This window comes from Poecilia reticulata, linkage group LG17, assembly GCF_000633615.1.
Source record: "Poecilia reticulata strain Guanapo linkage group LG17, Guppy_female_1.0+MT, whole genome shotgun sequence".
Taxonomy (NCBI): domain Eukaryota; kingdom Metazoa; phylum Chordata; class Actinopteri; order Cyprinodontiformes; family Poeciliidae; genus Poecilia; species Poecilia reticulata.
This window is the reverse complement of record NC_024347.1, coordinates 5,007,477-5,026,846: the sequence shown is the minus strand read 5'-3', so window position 1 is coordinate 5,026,846 and position 19,370 is coordinate 5,007,477. Positions and strand designations below refer to the sequence as shown.

The 19,370-nt window shown below is 39.8% G+C and overlaps 2 protein-coding genes across 4 annotated transcripts; both read left to right on the top strand.

The window, feature by feature from the left end:
• The first annotated feature begins 330 nt into the window (after positions 1–330).
• LOC103479029 (3-keto-steroid reductase-like) lies at positions 331–7,469 on the top strand. 2 transcript variants are annotated; one of them, XM_008433234.2, is made up of 9 exons: positions 331–458; positions 2,789–2,992; positions 3,073–3,165; positions 3,244–3,358; positions 4,017–4,211; positions 4,285–4,389; positions 4,472–4,528; positions 4,624–4,722; positions 6,801–7,469. In XM_008433234.2, the coding sequence occupies exons 1-9, from the start codon at positions 424–426 to the stop codon at positions 6,933–6,935; spliced, it is 1,038 nt and encodes a 345-aa protein (XP_008431456.1). In that variant the 5' UTR covers positions 331–423; the 3' UTR covers positions 6,936–7,469. The 2 variants fall into 2 exon arrangements, 1 of the variants encoding a protein (XP_008431456.1); XR_001777528.1 differs by lacking the exons at positions 4,624–4,722; positions 6,801–7,469 and having other exon boundaries at positions 4,313–4,389; positions 4,472–4,487.
• Positions 7,470–8,153: 684 nt separating this feature from the next.
• On the top strand, positions 8,154–18,726 carry LOC103479027 (plasminogen activator inhibitor 1 RNA-binding protein). Of its 2 annotated transcripts, none has more exons than XM_008433233.2 (9): positions 8,154–8,561; positions 9,054–9,234; positions 10,265–10,405; positions 12,119–12,187; positions 12,437–12,511; positions 12,620–12,797; positions 13,885–13,950; positions 14,058–14,243; positions 16,988–18,726. In XM_008433233.2, the coding sequence occupies exons 1-9, from the start codon at positions 8,306–8,308 to the stop codon at positions 17,045–17,047; spliced, it is 1,212 nt and encodes a 403-aa protein (XP_008431455.1). In that variant the 5' UTR covers positions 8,154–8,305; the 3' UTR covers positions 17,048–18,726. The 2 variants fall into 2 exon arrangements, with proteins under 2 accessions (XP_008431455.1, XP_008431454.1); XM_008433232.2 differs by having other exon boundaries at positions 8,159–8,561; positions 14,055–14,243.
• The last annotated feature ends 644 nt before the right edge of the window (positions 18,727–19,370 follow it).

The window sequence follows — 19,370 nt, the reverse complement described above, 5'->3', positions numbered from 1 at the left end:
TTTGTTCAATAATGACACCTGGACGTAGATGTCACCTACGTCCAGGTGTGGTGAGGTGAGAGGCAGAAGTCCAAATAATGTGACTTTTAATACAAAAAGATTCCTGTACATAGTTAAAACTACGAGTAAATGTGTGCCGTCGCTTTCTTCATGAAGACAGCAGAGGGCAGGTTCGAGGCAACTCCGTTTTTGGAGGAGATTCCTTTAAATTAAACCACGCTCTCTGGACGTTTGGACTTCTGGACCTGCCGTACCGGCAAGGTGATTGGCTAGCTGTCTGCTGTCATCCAATCACGCCATAGTTTGTGATTTGACAGATATTTAGTAGAATCGGACGATGGGCCGTCCAGTTGCACAGAAGGTGAATACCAACGGACTTACAAGAGTTTTTCTGAATATTTCTTTGTTTCATTTCCAACGGACATGGAGAAAATTGTAGTGGTAACCGGAGCAAACAGGTGAGCGAACAGAAAACTGGTAAATTAAACAAATTAAACGCAGTTTTTGTTTCTCTTTGTAGCATAAACACTAATAGTTCAGTAATTGACTTGCAATGCTACAGTTGGACACCTCAGAGAATATTCTACCTGGTGAGACGTTCAAGGTATCTAAATCTATAAGCCGCTAAGCTCTTATAGAGGTAATTTGATAATTCAAGATACATTTGACAATTCAAAACGTGAAAGAGAAACTTAATAAATTGGACTCTAAAAGGTATCCTACAGAACATATATTAAACTTTTATAAATCTGCTAACATTAGCGACATTTTTGTTTAAAATTTTTCACGAAAAGCTATTTTACAAAACAGTATTAACTTTGTTGTTTATAGCATAACAATGTGTGAGGAAAAAAACAATAATCTATAACAAAGAAAGATTCTCAGGGAATTGTTTCCCATTTAAAGTAACATTTGTGGTTGTACTGAATGTAGTATTACAATTTAGGCAATAAATTAAAATGCATCTATTTATTCATGCTTTAATTTAGTGTATTAGCTTTTAAAATTATTACTCGACAGTTGCACAACGTCAACTCTTTTACTCTAATTTAATAACAAAGTTCGAAGGGAACAGAGTTTATGAAACATTTAGCCAGAAACCCCATTTGCTAGCATACATGCTAAAAACACACACATGGTTATTAAAAAAAAAAAATCAAAAGTGCTTTTCTTATATTAGGCCAACAAGATCTTTAAAAACAATAAAATAATTTAAAAGAAAAGGTCACATGTACTTTATGATTTCATGGAGTTTATTGTATGAAATCATGATAATTTGACACATTTAAAGGGAATTAATAAATAAAAAATAGAAGTATGACAAAATATTCGCTAACGTGTCTTTAGTAAGGAAAATTTAAAAAAATTTTTAATGCAGTATTGTTAGTAAACTGTCAATTCAGGCAAGTTTGAAAAAAAGACAAGCTACCTAAAAATAATAAAACGGATATGTTTCTACATTATAATTCATGCTGTAAAAATACAAGCAAAAATAATAATGAGCTCTGAAAACAAGAAGTCATGGTTTTTTTTCAACTATATAAAATAATTGTAAATGTAAGTATATTAATGTTATGACTTTTGACATATTTAGATCTATATCTAAATATGTCAAAAGTCATAACATTAATATACTTACATTTACAATTATGAGTAAGAAATTACTACAATTCAAAAAGTCTAATGTAGAACCACTGACTCATTCATCATATGAAGTTTTGTTGAAAACTCTCCATGTCTGAAAGATCTGCTTCTCAATTTTAAATTAGACATAAATATTTGTCAATATTACAGTAATACTAAAAGGCAGCAGAGTATGTAGAATAACATGTCTGCTGTGTCCCTCACATGGCTTGTGGTAAAGTGCAAACATGGCATTTAGTGGCTTTCTTTCAACACTGTCGCTCTTCCATGAAAGCTGGATTTCGTGCACAACTAACTGTTGCACTGGATTTTATTTTGGGGTAGCTGAGTCTTTATAAAAACAAATATCTCCGCCACATGATTAAAAAAAAAAAAGCATGTACATGCGGGATCGATTCGAGAAGAGTTTAAATCCACTTGAATGTGCACAAATCCATCCATGAGCGTTGTTTTGAACATTACAAACTCATAGGGGGCAGTGTAGTGAAAGCTAAAACCCGCCAGCCAATCAGATTGCTTCAAAACAACAACTTCTTCCTGTTAGGAATTAAAAATGGCATGAGGAGGTACACTTGTGTGGACAGATACATAGGTTGAATGACTTTTAAAGAGCATATTAGAATATAAAGTTATTAAAACACAAGACAATATAAAATGGGAATCATATCTAAGCAAGTATGTGGATAAATTGGCGCATTGATTATTAACTGTAACATATGGGACCACAGATCTCTGTTTTCCCATGTACTCACACAAATCACAAATCCAGAGTTTTCTCAACTAACTGAGTGTGTGTATATATATATATATATATATATAATCATTTTTGGTGCAATTAAGCAATTAAACATAGTTTTTGTGTGGAAGAAAGGAAAAAAAGTCATAAAAATGTAGTAGTTTTCCCAGACATCCATGGACTAGGCCAAAATGGAGCTAAAAACAAATGCCGCCCATGTGATTTAGATATTTGAAGTATGTGGTTGTGACATGACAAAATTTGATGTACGGGAGGAGGATGTGAAGGATGAGGTGGAAGAAGATGACCTTCAGATTCCAGCATCAACAATGCTTACTGTGAGATTCTCTGTGAACTGCAAGTGTTTGAATCGATGGAATCACAGCGAGCCGGTCTTTGTTTCCGCAGCGGCATCGGCCTGGCCCTGTGTGACCGGCTGCTGTCCGAGGACGGCCGGCTGCGGCTCTGCCTGGCCTGCAGGAACATGAAGCGGGCCGAGGCCGCCCGCGCCACTCTGCTGGTGAGTCACGGCAGCGCGCGGGTGGACCTGCTGCACTTGGACGTGGGCTCTGCGCAGTCTGTGCTCAGTGCTGCAGAGGAACTCAAGGCCAGGTAAATGAGACAGTTTCATCAATGAGCTACGGGTGGAGCTATAGGTGGAGATTTTGACGCCGAGTCATGTGTTGCTGCAGGTACCACCGTGTGGATTTTTTGTATTTGAACGCAGGAATTATGCCCAATCCGACGGTGGACATAAGAGCGTTTTTCAAAGGTCTCTTTTCCAGGTAGAGATCTGAAATGAGCTTTGATGTTGGGGTTGCTTTGAAAACCTTTACAGCAACTTGATCTTGTCTTTGTCGCAGGAATGTCATCAACATGTTTGCAACGGCTGAGGGTCTGCTGACTCAGCAGGACCAGCTCAACTCAGACAGCCTTCAGGAGGTTTTCGCCACAAACCTGTTTGGTCATTTCCTCCTGGTACGCAGCCGAAAGCCCCCATCATCCAGCACACTTTACTTTTGTTACATGACAGAATGTGGTGTTTAGGGAAAACGAGCGGACGGTTTGTCATTTTACAAGCTTGTTTCGTAAAAGCGTGCATTGTGGTATTGTAGATTTTAGAATCGGGTAGAGACCAGATCACTTTTTTTTTTATGTCCTAGCACATTAAACCTGAGAACTGATGGAGCATGTACCAAAATCCATGATCATATTTTTGGAATATTTAAACTTTTTTATAAGGTTATTCAAATTGCTAATGAGAGGGAAGTTTCAGTTCAGGACAGCAGAGGAACTTTATAAACAATTAAAATACATTATTAAGAAATCTTATTGTTGCTGACGTCTAAATCAACGTTAATCAACATGCTAGTTGTAGCACACATTCTATTCTTAGCATTTTAGCTAATCTATCCTACAAGTGTTTGCACACTAAATGGAGTGAGTCATTGGTTAGTTAACTTGCTGCTGATAACAGGGACCATAACATTTATTATCCATCAATAATAATATAAATTTGGGATAGAAACATCAGAAATGTGCTTTGTATTTAAATAAATTTGAAAAAAAAATAAGGAAGAAAATAAAATTTAAATAAAGCCGTGTAACGGTTCCATCCTCTGCGTCCTGGTTCCAGATCAGGGAGCTGGAGCCTTTGCTGTGTCAGCCAGGTCACACCTCCAGGCTGGTGTGGACGTCGTCCAGCAACGCCCGGCGCTCGGCCTTCAGCATCCAGGACATCCAGCACCGGCGAGGGAAGGAGCCCTACAGCTCCTCCAAATACGCCTCGGACATGCTCAGCATGGCGCTCAACAAACACAAGAACCAGCAGGTGCGTTGGGCGCTCTGCGACGGAGCTTCGGTTTAAGATTCAGAAAACGGCACACGTTGTCTCTCTGTGACAGGGGCTGTTCTCCTCTGTGATCTGTCCAGGCCTGGTGATGACTAACTTGACCTACGGGATCCTGCCCTCCTTCTTCTGGACTCTCATCATGCCCGTCATGTGGTTGGTGGGTCGCTCTTCTCTTTATTTATTCACATCAAAATTCTACCTCAAACCGCGTCTGACGACCTCCCCATCTCGCCACGCAGATCCGGATTTTTACCAACACTTTCACGCTTACGCCATACAATGGAGCCGAGGCACTGGTTTGTATCCAGCTGGGGTTTTCCGCATTCACACATCCCTCTGAGTGGGTTGAAGGCGAGGCGTAAACACGAACTCTTGCTCTGATCTGTCACAGCACTGGTTGTTTCTTCAGAAGCCAGAGTCTCTGGATCCCAGAGCGAAGTACCACAGCTTAACATCCGGACTGGGGACCAATTACACCGAGCCACGCAGGGTCAGTAACGTCTGTCCTAGGCAGGTTCTACTTTAGATGGCCGTCAAGTTCGTTGTTTGTGTGCATCAACGAACTTGATTGTTTACAATGTAGTTATACAACAAACATTTCAATTAATAGAAAATAAAAAAACAAGTTTTGGCTGCACAACTTTAAATTTAATTGGATTAGAGAAAATCTACATTAAGTCAAAATATATACACACTAGAGATGTGCCGATCAGGTTTTTTCCTGCTGATAACGATACCGATCACCCATGAGGACCAATCACCGATACGATCACATAATTTTATTTTATTTTATTTATGTTATGTGGAAAAAGGAACCATGAATTCACCTTAATTTAGACAAAAACTTGTTTTTAATAACTTTTTCCAAGAAGAAAACTAAACAAAACAGGCATTGTGCAAACTGTACTGCTATGAGAAATACTATCTTTAACAGACTGAAAACATATGAAGGCTCTGAAGAGGCTAAATAATGCGAAGAGCCAAAATAAAACCTCTCAACATTGCCAAAAAAATTMAAGTATAAAACTTAACATTCAAAGGCAAAGATCCATTACAATAAACAATCCAGAGTTACTGAATGAAAACTTCCTCTTAGCATGGCGGCTAACTGATTACTTCTAGTTCTGATTGGCTGTTTCTGGCTGAGCGGAGTAATTATGCAGAACAGGGAGGAGATCGATTATTTTTTCAGAGATTATCTGTCTCATGTTAGGACAGMGAAAGTTTTAATACGTATRTAAAATGTATTTTTTAAGTTAGATGCTGCAGCTTTAAGCAGAGGTTCGGTGTGAGAGTCACTACCAAGTGGAGCAGAAGCGGCGCTCCGTCTGTAAAATATTACTACCTGTAGCGCGTAGCAGCAGTTCAACAGCAAGAACAGAACCAGTGTCTTACATCTCAGCTCAAAGAGTTAAATAATTTTGCGGGTTATTTGTTTAGCTTTTTGACCGTCATGCTAATCCGGGTGAGTGTTTGTAGCTGTGCGCTGCTTTACCTGCTATCTGATCCTCCATATGTCTTCTTTACTGCAGTGAGCCTCGATGTAGCCAAACTCCGTCAAGTATGGCATTGTTTTTATGTCGTATTAGATTCGTTGTGTTGATGCATTTTGACGTGCTTCAATTTTCCGCCGCAACACGCAAACTTCCCCATTCACTCAGTGCGTTATAGTTCCACATCGCTTAGGATTTGTTGCTGCGCGTTCGCGCAGAGTGAAGGAAAGAGGAGACCAGCTGCACAGGCAGGCTGCGAAATAAGAAGCAGGTGATCGGTTTGTGTGATGGGCAACAAGAAACCATGATCGGCAATCACCGATCATACACTTTTTCACGGAAATCGGCCGATTATGATCAGTGGGCGATCAATCGGCACACCTCTAATACACACACTATGGAAAGCCATTTTGGCCATAAAACGAAAAATTAAAACCCAATAGGAAGTCATAATTCCAAGTTTTAAAGTCATGATTACATGAATAAAAAATCCTTGTTATGAGATTCAAAGTGGTAAGTGAAAGATGGAAAGTCATAACTTAAACTTTCAGTAATAATTTGGACTTTAAATATTATTACTGATTTAATTTCATGACTTTGAAAGTCAAAATAATGACTTCAGATCTCATAATTTTGACATTGAATCTCATAATTATTAGTTGAAAGTCGAAATAATGACTTTTGCTTTTTATTATGACTTTAAAACTTGTAATTATGCCTTCCTGTTTGGCTTTTACTGTATTTTTTTTCATGACAGTTGGCTTTGGTTAAATGATCTTTAGAGAGTTGCAGAGAAAACCCACCTAGTTTCCATAGCCAATTATGCCAGTTGTCTTTGCATAATTCTGATTGCATTTAATAACATTGGTCCCTATAAAGCACAAAACTCTTGGAGGTTGTAAAAGGGGTATAGTGTTAATGCACAGCCTCTTCTTTAGTGACATTTTTCCATCATCATCTATCTGACAGTTGGGTCTTAGAGGAAAGATGTTGGAAATTTTTAAATTGCACAGATGATGTCATTTCCCACATTCAAGAATCTAGTCAAAATTTTCTGCTTGCTTTTGTGTTCCAGATGGACCTTGATGATGAAATGACTGAGGTCTTTTTCTCAAAGCTCCTTGAGCTTGAGAAAGAAGTGAGAAGAAACCTGAGCAAGAAAACCGCTGACAGTGAACATTATCAGCAGTATCTCAATGAGATACAGTAGCAGTTTTTATTTAAAAAAAAAAAAGGTTTTTCTATCTTGGTTTTTTTACCATATCAAACGTGCAATATGTTATGACTTCTGCAAATTGAACTTCATTAAATGTTTATTTTCCTGAATCTAATGTAATTTTTATTTGAAATATTTAGGAAAACGCAAGTTAAAATCAGGCAGGTGTCATAAATAACTGAGACTGAACTCTTTAGCTATAACATGTTTTTTTTTCTGCCAAGAAATGGTGCACCTATTTAAGCATTTTCAATATAAATGACAGTTATAATAATTTTTCATGGCCAGAGTTAAACCTAGTACATGTTTGGCTTATGAGGTTTACTTTCCAACAATTCAATCAAACTTGTATGCAAATTCAGATTCATGACAGTTTTGGTACAACATTTTGGTTTGCAGAATTCGGATTCCCAACAGCATTAAATAATGTACTACAATAAGGTTGGGCTTTTATTGTATTGTTTATATTTTATAATGATAAATTTCTTAAGAATTTTGACTTATTACAATAAATAAAAAACAAACAAACTGCAAATTGTTGGGATTGTCATTTTGACTATTTTCTTCACCATTTGTTCAATGCAAGTATCAATAAAAGTTAATAAATTTGTAAATATGATTAAATTCAGTTACTGTTTGCACTTTACAAATCATACTTCATTGACTGATGTCCTAAAAAAACGTATCTAAAAAATAAGTGATGCATTGTTCTTATTACTTTTATTATTATCACAACAGTACCCAAAAATATAGTGATAAAACTTGATGATGCCTATATTAAAGGAATATTCTGCAACATTTACTAACTAGACATTTGGTCCGCTCTAGTTCAAAATTCAACCTTGAACTGGATTATTTTACACTTACAGATTGTATTAAATGTAGTTCGTGACATTTCATTTGTAGGAATCCAAAAAGACCAATTGTATTAAATTAGACAACTTGACACGAGGCCCTGCTTAAATGCCACATCAGCTCAAACCTGGATATAATTAATCAACAAAAATTAAATATATAAACTTTTTAAAATTAAAACCGCACAACATGATTGTTTAGTAAAACTGCCATTTAGATAAAAAGAAAAATGATACCTACATCTAGCACCGCTTATCTTACAGATAACCTGCTAAATGTAACTAAAACTGGGACTTTTTTGGAGAGAGAATTAACTTCGTCACGATTGTAAACAAACACACCGCCTCCACCGCGTGCTCAGAGTGGCGCGCACTGCTCGGTGTCCCGGATGATGCTCGCACCGGAAGAGAAGGGGGCAGCTCTCTCAGCCATCTTGTGGCAGCATCCAGCGATTCGGTCGCATCAAGCCTCGTAGAATCGGAGGTGAATCCCGTCGAAGGGGCGCCATCATGCCCGGACACTTGCAAGAAGGCTTCGGCTGCGTCGTAACTAACAGGTTCGACCAGCTATTGGACGACGAATCCGACCCGTTCGAGGTCCTGAAAGCAGCGGAAAACAAGAARAAGGAGGGGGCCGCCGCTGGGTCCACGAAAACCGCGGCTCAAGCCGCCAAGCAGCCGAAGAAGGAGTCCCAGAAGGACAGGAAAAACCCTCTGCTGGACAAAAAGGAGGAGTCTCAGGCGCCGGTTTCTCTGAAGAAAGAAGGTAAAATGTGGCTGCCGTGGTTGCAGCTTTAATGTTTATTTTTAGTCTCATTTCCAACTGTCATGTGCGGCTCCGCTTAGCTACATTAGCTGCTGCTGGGAGGTCAACATGGACCCTGGGCTGTTGTTATTAGAGGACAGGCGGCTACCAGGGGAGCCTCACGCGCCTGTCGGAGGAATGGTGGGTTTAAATGTAGAGGTAGAGCCAGCTTTGAAGTCCGAAGCAGCCTGGCTGTGTGTGTCGCAGATGAAGCTTCCCTGTAGCATCCGAGTGGAAGGTGCAGTGTTGGGTTACGGTGAGCTGGGTGATGCTTCTGCACGCGCCGCTGCTGCAGGCTTTGCAAAGCAAATGTGAAAGATACACACCTGCTGCAAATAGAGCTCCCGCTTCCAGTCCGGAGCGGAGCTCTTCAAACTTTTTATTGTTTACCCAAAATAACTTTGACAATCTACAATAATTACATCAGTGCTTACAGTGTTTGATCTCTTACAGGAATCAGGCGGGTGGGCAGAAGACCGGACCAGCAGGGTCAGTCCGGATCCCAGCATCAGGGCGGGCAGGGCGAAGGTCGACCCGCGGATAAGAGGCCGGACCGGAGACCTCCCCGGGAGCGGCGCTTCGAGAAGCCCGCCGAGGACAAGCCGGAGGGAGGCGCAGACTTCCCCGTAGACAAGTGAGACGCTGATCTGCATGGGGGGGAGTGCTGTGCATGGAGGTGTTACTGGGAATCAGCCTCAGGTTTGGTTCAGCCGGTTTTTCCAGTGAGGAGAGAAACATAAAAATAAGCTACAGAGAGGTGTTTATGAAGATATAAGGGCTTGAAATCGTCGTACATTAAAACCAACGTGACATAACATTTGCTCTGCATGTCCAGGTTTGGAGGAGTCACATAAAACTCTTGATTTAAGGAAAGTCACATTGCTTAGATTCAGATAATGGCAGCACCGATCGACTATTTTCACTTCCGATACCGATATCTGAGGTTTAGCATCGGCCCATTCCAATGCGATACAGTAAAACGGTGCTGGTTTTTAAACACAGTCATAACTGTACTCAATTACAAATTTGTTTCGTAACTCGGCACCAGGACACTTAAATCCATCAATAGTTTAAATAGGTTGGTCAAACGTAAAAACGACTTCAATTTGGGAAGTAAGTGAAACGACAAAAACACCAGGTTATTTATCTACCTTGGTCAAAACCTGCAAAAAATAAACGGCAACAAACTTTCTTTGAACGCTTTTGCAGAAAGCAAAGACTTGGACTGATTAGATCCAAGTCTAATTGGAGACATAGTCACTGATACTTAATGTAGAATTTTTTCCCAAATTGGGACGGATACAGATATTAATATCAGATCGGTAAATCTCTAGTTCAGATCTTTATTCATGTCCAAAGGGGAAATTAATTTTGCAGCAACTTGCAGTAGAAACTACAACAAACTAACAGTTAATATTTAACCATAGGGGTGTGGCCTCGAGTTAAATATTTACTATTAATAAGCCTTTAACCAATTAGAAGTTAAAAAGACAAAACTGGTTTATTATTACTTTCATTTTACCAGAGTGCTAAAAGGAGAATAATATGTAAGTTAATGAGTGTTTAATACTTCAAATGTGAAATCCTCTCGCTTTAAGAGACAACAAAATAAAAATAGAAACTGTGTTGTGTTTTTTTTTTTTTTTCCGTGATTGTCCCATCAGGCCTTCTGGAGAAAGGCCTCCCAGGGGGCGCGGCGGCGGCCGGGGGGGGCGAGGCGGACGAGGACGCGGAATGGGCCGCGGCGAGGGCTTCGACTCACGTGGAAAACGGGAATTCGACAGACACAGCACCAACGACAAATCGTGAGTGAAGCGTTGCACTGTAAAAAGTGGCTGGCAAGTAAGATGAAATGTGTTAATCTGAGTCAACAGATGCTTGTTGTTTAATGTGTTTGTGAGAGGGAGAGAGCGTTGCTTTCAAATTAAGTGAAAATGTGCCTGATTTTCTTCATCAAGTGGTAAATAATCTTATCTTGTCAGACAAAATTAATTTATTCTGCTTTGGATAAAATATTTCCATGGAGATGCGTCTGCAGATTTCTGAGTGTCAAATACCAATTTTACCTATTTCAGATTTAGCTTAAGGAGCTGTATATGAAATCAGCATTTAAATATATTTTTACTAGTTTTCCAGTCATGAGCAGAGCTACTGGTGGGCAATATGCACTGAAAGTTTGAATTATCAGAATATTTTCCAGATGGCATAAAGAAATGTGACTTGTATCATTAAAATGCACACCGCAACAGCATTAGATTATTTTTTTTTAGTTATTGATGTTTATTGATTAATATCGATGAAAAACTGGAGAAAAATAATAAACTTAACAATCCCAACAATAAGGACAGTTTTGGGGAGAGTTGAACATCATTAATGTTTACAGCTGGTTGTGATGGCAACGAATCAAAACTCTTGTAAGAAATTGATCACGATAAATAATTCAATAAACACCCATCCCTATTAGGAAGAGAGGTGATGTCATGTGTTGGTGTTAATTGTTTTAAACTAAAGCAACATGATGACTGAGGGGACATTTTAAACTGTTACACTTGTGGTTAACACAGTTAACATAGGTATCTGTAAACAGCAGTGTCTTTGTTACAAAAAATACCTTTGTTCCACAGCTTTTTCGGGGAATCTGAACCAAATTTAACTATTTTCCAAACACATTCTCAAATCAAGACAGATTCTTTAAGCCTCAATTTGTGTACTTTCATACATTTTCACTGTTTCTAAAAACAGATTTTCTGTCAATTCTTTGCAGTTTGAACCACCTTTGATCAGGTTATGGTTAAGAACCACAGATCCAGCTTAAGAACTCTGATCCGAAGGGGGCCTGAGGTCATAACTGAGCGAAGAAAAGCACTAGAAAAAGGTCCTTTCATTTTAAATGAGTGTGGGTTCTACTAGTAAAACTACACACCCACAAACCTGATTGCTTAAATGTTACGTTTAAGCAAAAACCAGTAATAATAATTCCTTTTTACAACTTTTATCTTTGGAAGTAAACATTTTTCCATACTTCATTTTCCTTTTCTGTGTTCATCCACACCTGAGAATTTAGAAAAAAATACACCGATTCTGGCGTCGAAATGGATACTGCACCGTAAAACATGCAGTAGATCTATAAGATCACACACAATGAAAAATTGCTTTATGTAACTTCAGACCTTTTTTTTCTTCTTTTGGTGAAAGCATCATGTTTTCACTCACACAGAACGCACCCACATAAAAACTCTTTGGTGAGGAAGTAGTTACTAAAGTTACCCTTTACCACCTAACCGACTCACATCCGGCTTCATTTTTGGATTATTTTATGATACAATCAAAACTCTGTTAAGATTTTCCTCTCAAAATGTCAAACGGTACAGAAAGTAAAAAAAAAAATTTTTAACTTGGGAAAACGTATTTTTCTGAAAATAAACTTAGAAGCTCTGAATTTTCATCTCCTTACTTTCCAGGCTTATTTGACTTCCTCCTTTAAAGAAATGCTCCCTTTTTTCCTGTTTCTCACCCAGTTCAAAAACTGAGGAGAAGCGCGGCGGCTCCGGCTCGCACAACTGGGGCACGGTGAAGGATGAAGTGAGGTGAGTTATTTATTTATTTATTTTCTAAACAAACAGGGACACTGAATCGCTTTGCTCACTGCTTCGCTTGGTGCCGTCGACAACGAAGCGCTTCTACTTTTGGAACAAACACACAAGTGGTGGTTTTGATGTCGCACACAGGGAGGGATGGAGGACGTCAAACATGGAGCCGTTTTAGCTTTTTAACATTTTGGGTTTCTGTTTAGAGCAGAGCGCGCTGGGAGAGTTGACAAAGTGCTTTGCTTTCAGTGAGGCCGAACAGACCGCCGCCCCAGAGCCGACTCCGGAGGGAGAGGAAAACGCACCCGCCGGCTCCGAGAACAAGTAAGAGTCACAGAGCGCAGAACCCTCTAACACCATGTTCTCTTAGGATGTAGAAGAAGCAGAGTGAGGACTGAGTTCCCACACAGCTGTTTTGATTTTTTATTCTAGAGAGAACGAGGTGGAAGAGGTGAAACAGGAAGGCCCCAAAGAGATGACGCTGGACGAGTGGAAGGCCATGCAGGACAAGGAGCGCACCAAGGTGGAGTTCAACATCCGCAAGCCCAACGAGGGAGCCGACAGCCAGTGGAAGAAGGGATACGTGCTGCACAAGTCCAAGAGCGAAGACGTAAGCGAGCGTTCTGTCCCAGACGGTTTGTTCCCAAAGGGCTCCTATCGATTCCCTCTATTTTAAGCAATTGGTTGATACTTGCATGTGAAAAAAATCTACCTCTGCAAAGGTCTGAAAAGCAAAACACAGGCTGTGTTTCCATTGACTGTAAAGTTGTGCTAATTGAAATCACGAAAATAAATTTGCTTAATGGAAACGCCAATTTCGGGGAAAAAAACATGTTTTTTGATGAAAAGCTTCTGTGATAGATGGAGGTGGTTTTTCAGCCATGTTGACGCAGATGTATTTTGCAAAACTGCAACGAAAACACTTTTTTTCATATCACGTGAGTCGCCTGATAAACAGCTGGATTTTACTACTGGTGAAAACGACAAAGACGCCGACAGGAAGCAGTAGGAGGATGATGGATTGTTTTTTGTTTTCTGACTGCACCAGCGTTGTCACAGCATCACACAGATCGTAAAATGTTCTGTCATTCAAAAGTGTTGAATCCGTAGCTCTTCTGTAAAATTGCAGACGCATAGTTAGCTGCTCCAACTGATAAGATGCCGACGTCTCCTCCGATTGGCTGATGGATGATGAGCTTTAGCGCCATATATGAATATATGTCATGTAACTGTTTACATCCGTCACTGCCCTGATTTTTGACGACTTATGCAAGTGTGATTTTAATTTAATGCTCTTATTTAATGTAAACACCACAATTGTAAAATGTATTTTTTTTTCGACATTAGAAGACTTAAAAAAATAAAAAAAGAGTCCTGTAATTGTAAGTTATTGAGTGATGATCAATCGAGTGACTTCTGTGATATTTCTGACAGGAAAGCAAAAAAACCCACTAGTTTCTCCTGTTGCTACTCAAACTAACAGTTGGTTTTCCCTCTTTGTACTGAGATAACGTCTTTATCTCAGTACATGAGTTATTATTACATGTTATAATAACATGTTATAAAACTCATGAATAACTCCAAAAGTCCAACATATCGTCAAGTTTTTCTCCTTAGCAGACTTTTTTTTCTCTCGTGTTTTGTTTTTAAGGTAGAAAAAAAAATAGGCCAACATTTATTTTTGCCGTCTTTTCCAGAGGCCTGTTGGTGCTTTGATCGACGCATCGGAAACAGAAGCAGAACCTCATGCTCTGTTCAACAAGGTAATCAGCCACATATACACTGAAAACATTTATCAGTGACTTGTTAGGAAAAAAAACGGTTATCCAAACACCTTTTTGATTATCGCACACTACAATTCTACCAGCAGGGCGCCACCGACGAGTCCTCCGACCACCATTTCCGCAAACCAGCCAACGACATCACATCCCAGCTGGAGATCAACTTCGGAGACCTGGGGCGCCCCGGGCGCGGGCGTGGCGGTGCCCGTGGGGGCAGAGGGGGCCGTGGCGGGGGAGGCAGCCGGACGGCACGTGGGGGAGGACGCTCCGAAAAGGTAACAACAAAAGCCACCGCTAAAAAACAAAGCAAAAAAAAAAAAACATGAGCAGGAAATAAGAGCAGTGAGGTGGAAAAGCTGCTGTGGAAACAACAAAGCAGTTTGGCCATTCAGAACTGGCTGGCTGACCTCAGGCCAGCGGGGTCAGTGGAAGGTCAGCAGAAACCAGCTTTGGAACGCAGTCAGTTCACACATGTTGTGTTTAGTTTTTACAAGTTTTGCAAAGTGAGATTTAAAAAAAAAAAAAAAATTGGGTTACTGAAGGTTTGGCTGGGACTGAATATAAATACCAAATGTATGGGACACCAGTCACACAGAGAAATGTGATGTGCATCACTAAACTGCACACAGTAACTGCATTTAATATTTCTTAATTAATTCTTTTATTTTATTGATTCTTTAAATAAAAAAAATGAAGAAAAAAGTAAAACTGACAATCCCCACACTGTTCTGGAGGGGTTAAACATCATCGACTGGAATTTATAGTTGAAATGATGAATCAAAATTCTTCTCATGATAAGAAACTAATCACAATAAATGATATTATAAATGCCAATCCCGAACAAGGACTGATCAGCTGATCAGAATGTTGCGGCCAGATCCTGACATTTGGGTTTTCTAGCTGAATTTTTTATTTCACTTTAAACCTTCCTGTTGTGTTTTAAAGGAGCACCAATTTTCTTAATTTTGTGAGGTCGGCAATCAGCCAATATTTGCATCTGAAAGGGATTTTTATGTTGAAGTTGTCACGAGGTAATTCTATAAAGTTTTGCCTAAAGGCCAGATGAATCTAAATATACACTAGTTTTCAGTAGGGTTGCACTGATGAATTTGACCTTCATTTTTGTAACTTTGGGTGGTTAAAAATATTCACTCCACTTTTACCAACTTTATTGCTATACAGGTCATTCCCAAAAAATTAGCATATTGTGATAAAGATAATTATTTTCCATAATGTAATGATAAAAATTAAACTGTCATAATTTAGATTCATTGCACACCAGTTGAAATATTTCAGGTCTTTTATTGTTTTAATACTGATGATTTTGGCATACAGCTCATGAAAACCCAAAATCCCTGTCTCAAAAAATTAGCATATTTCATCCGACCAATAAAAGAAAAGTGTTTTAATACCAAAAAAGTCAACCTTCAAATAATTATGTTCAGTTATGCACTCAATACTTGGTCAGGAATCCTTTTGCAGCCTTCAATGCGGCGTGGCATGGAGGCAATCAGCCTGTGGCTCTGCTGAGGTGTTTATGGAGCCCAGGATGCTTCGATGGCCTTAAGCTCATCCAGAGTTTTGGGTCTTACGTCTCTCAACTTTCTCTTCACAATATCCCACAGATTCTCTATGGGGTTCAAGTCAGGAGAGTTGGCAGGAAAATTGAGCACAGTAACACCATGGTCAGTAAACCATTTACCAGGTCGTGCTGAAAAATTAAATCTTCATCTCCATAAAGCTTTTCAGCAGATGGAAGCATGAAGTGCTCCAAAATGTCCTGATAGCTGCTGCATTGACCCTGCCCTTGATAAAACACAGTGGACCAACACCAGCAGCTGACATGGCTCCTCAGACCATCACTGACTGTGGGTACTTGACACTGGACTTCTGGCCTTTTGGCATTTCCGTCTCACCAGTCTTCCTCCAGACTCTGGCACCTTGATTTCCGAATGACATGCAAAATTTGCTTTCATCCGAAAAAAGTACTTTGGACCACTGAGCAACAGTCCAGTGCTGCTTGTCTGTAGCCCAGGTCAGGCGCTTCTGCCGCTGTTTCTGGTTCAAAAGTGTCTTGACCTGGGGAATGCGGCACGCGGCACCTATAGCCCATTTCCTGCACACGTCTGTGCACGGTGGCTCTGGATGTTTCTACTCCAGACTCAGTCCACTGCTTCCGCAGGTCCCCCAAGGTCTGGAATTGTCCCTTCTCCACCATCTTCCTCAGGGTCCGGTCACCTCTTCTCGTTGTGCAGCGTTTTCTGCCACACTTTTTCCTTCCCACTGAGGTGCCTTGATTCAGCACTCTGCGAACAGCCTATTCAGAAATGTCTTTCTGTGTCTCACCCTCTTGCTTGAGGGTGTCAATGATGGCCTTCTGGACAGCAGTCAGGTCAGCAGTCTTACCCATGATTGTGGTTTTGAGTAATTAACCAGGCTTGGAGTTTTTAAAAGCCTCTGGAATCTTTTGCAAGTGTTTAGAGTTACTTTGTTGATTCAGATGATGAGGTTAACTGCTCGTTCAGAAAATATTTTTATGATATGCTAATTTTTTGAGATAGGAATTTTGGGTTTTTATGAGCTGTATGTCAAAATCATCAGTATTAAAACAATAAAAGACCTGAAATATTTCATGTGCAATGAATCTAAAATATGACAGTTTAATTTTTATCATTATGGAAAATAATGAACTTTATCACAACATGCAAATTTTTTGAGAAGGACCTGTATTTATTGACTTTTCAGGCAAAAACAAATCATTATCGGCCAAAATGGCAGGTGGAGTATAGAGATGTGCAGTAGATGTTTGATAATTTGTACCTTAACTTCCAGTTGTGAAAATAAAAAGCCAATCTTAAATGCAGCGATTACACTTTATAACTTGTGTAAAGTCACTCCAAACTCCAGGGAAACGGTTCAAGCTTTGTCCGGCAGCCAAAGATTATTCACCAACGGTTACATTCTGAAACTTTTTTATTTTTTGAAGCGTAAATGTTGTGTTGTGTGTTTGTCCCTCCAGGCCAGCGGAGTGTCGGTCCCCAACGTGGACGATCCTGAGGCCTTCCCGGCCCTGGCCTGAAGACGCCGTCTTTTCCTCCACCAGCCCACCCATCTGCCCTTCCGGGGGCCCCTCCTCTACGAGGCTTGCATGCTTACCACATCTTCAAGTATATGAGGAAAAAAAGAAAAAACCCAACAGTAAAAAAAAATAAAATTAAAAAAAAAAAAAAGGCAGACTGTCATCCCATACCACTCAACACCAGAGGACTCGAGTTTTATCGGTTTTAAAGAAAAGACAAAAAAAAAAACCCCAAACAGATGGAAAAAGGACCTCTTGTTACACTGAAGTTTTGTATTTAGGAACATGAAAGCAGGGATGTTTTCATTTTTCCCCCCTCTCCAGAGATCATGCATACTTCATTAATATTTTTGTGCTGCTTGAATTCCTGCATTTCAATTCTGCAGTTTGGTTGAAGTGTGAACATTGCTTTCCTTTCCAAATTTTTTTTTTTTTTTCTTTTTGCCTCCCCACCTGATGACTTCAGCACAGTATTAGGTCATCTGTAGAAAAGACTTTCTACTGGCGTCCCCCTCTGACCCCCCCCCCACAGTAATACACACTGATGTGGTAGTGCTACACTACATAAGAAACGTGTGCTAGATGCCTGAAGTACAGCTTCACTTAGGTTTTAAAGTGTAAATAGTGGCCTCCTGACTACCCATCGCCTCGCCAGGCACAAATCCAAGATGGGGGAACCAGCAAAGTGGCTTCATACAACAGCTTGGTATTTTTCTGCTTCTTGTGCGGTGAAGGTCGACGCCTCTTTTCTTCTTCTTCTTCTTTTTAATAGTGGACCAGTGGTTAGAAATGTTTGTATCCCCTGATCCAGATGTGCTACCTGTGTTTTCAGGGCCCAATGTATTTTAAGGCTGGTCCTCCTAGGTCATACGGACTGTACAAATTTGTACCTTCAGGACCACTAAGCAAATGTTTCTGTTTATTTTGAAGTGTGTGTGTGTGTGAGTGTATAGCTGAGCGTGAGACTGAATGTGTGAGTTTTGACAGCTATTTACGTAGAATTTGAAGTATTCCTCTGCTCTGAACTTTGCCATTCTTTTACAGAAAGACGGGAAGTTCTCGCCTGAAATAGTGAGAAGTGATTGTTAAGACGTAGACGGACCACGGACATATCTTCAGAGCTCGAAGCACTTGTTTTTTGTTTTTTTTTAATCACCAACTGTCCTTTGAAGTTTTATTTTTTTGCAGTTGAAAGTCCTCTTGTTTTTTTGTTTTTTTTTAATCAAGTGCGGACTCATCGTTGCGTTGTTTGTGTTCAAGAAACGTCAGCCGTCATTGTGGAACAATCATCGGGCCACAGAATGTAATGTAAGCTAATGGTGCTTTCAGCCACCTGTGTCGGTGTTGGCAGCGAGCTTTTTTTTTTTTTTTCCCTTCTCTCCCAGCCTCCCCAACCGTGACATCTGCCGTGCGCTTCCAGAGCGTTATACTAAGACCGCGGGAGGGTTAACTAAAGTCAGCATACTTAAAATTAGGTTGGAGGTAAGCGCTGGAGAGATGGAAGGCGTTGGAAACACGGAGGGAAGTTAAGCTTTACATTTTGTGCTCTATAAAGGCTCACTGGCGTTGTGCCGATACAGACGGCTGGAGCAGATTTCTCATTTGACTGTTTGAGCCACATGACTATGAAACTTTCTCTATAAACATCCCTGTTCTAATAAAGTGCTCTAGAGGTGTGACTGGTCCGCTTCATGGTTTTTGGGTTGGTTTGAATCACTGCTGTATTCCTGACTTACTTCTGCTACAAGGAGTAGCAGAACTAGTCTATGGATATATTTTTCCATGTTACAATTTTTAAATATTTTGTTCTGTTTTTGCTTGAAACAGGAATACAATATTATATGTAGCTAAACATTGCCCTCAAATGCCACTTTGAGGGCAATTTTTAGCTACATTTAATCTTGGCATTTTACATCTGTTTCAGTAACTTTTTGAAGCTCATTTTTAATGTAAATTGTAAGGCTACGATAATGAGATTACTTGTAGTTATTTTGGTTTGGCTGGAAGTCCTAATTATAAAATTTCAAAATGGTCAACTGATTCAGTTGAATTTAAAGAAATAGTGTGCAAGTCGGTCATTAAAAGGAAGGAATCATTTGTGAAATGAACCTTTCAGTTTGACTGGACTCCATCTTAAATGTTTTTGTTTGTTTGGTTTTTTTTTTGCTCATTGAATAACATTGTATCCTGTAGTTGGCCAAAAACTAAAGAACTTCCTTAATGGACCTTACCACAGGGGCCGCGTTTCATTGGCTAATGCCCATTTTACGTCACAGCGCAGCAACCACGTGCGTGACCGTCTCACAAACACAGTAGTAAACTC

Excerpts from the sequence above, each read along its gene's own strand:
- LOC103479029 (XM_008433234.2), top strand. The coding sequence starts at position 424 with ATGGAGAAAATTGTAGTGGTAACCGGAGCAAACAG. Across the intron at positions 2,993-3,072 it reads GCAGAGGAACTCAAGGCCAG|GTACCACCGTGTGGATTTTT; the intron begins GTAAATGAGACA and ends GTGTTGCTGCAG. Across the intron at positions 3,359-4,016 it reads TGTTTGGTCATTTCCTCCTG|ATCAGGGAGCTGGAGCCTTT; the intron begins GTACGCAGCCGA and ends TCCTGGTTCCAG.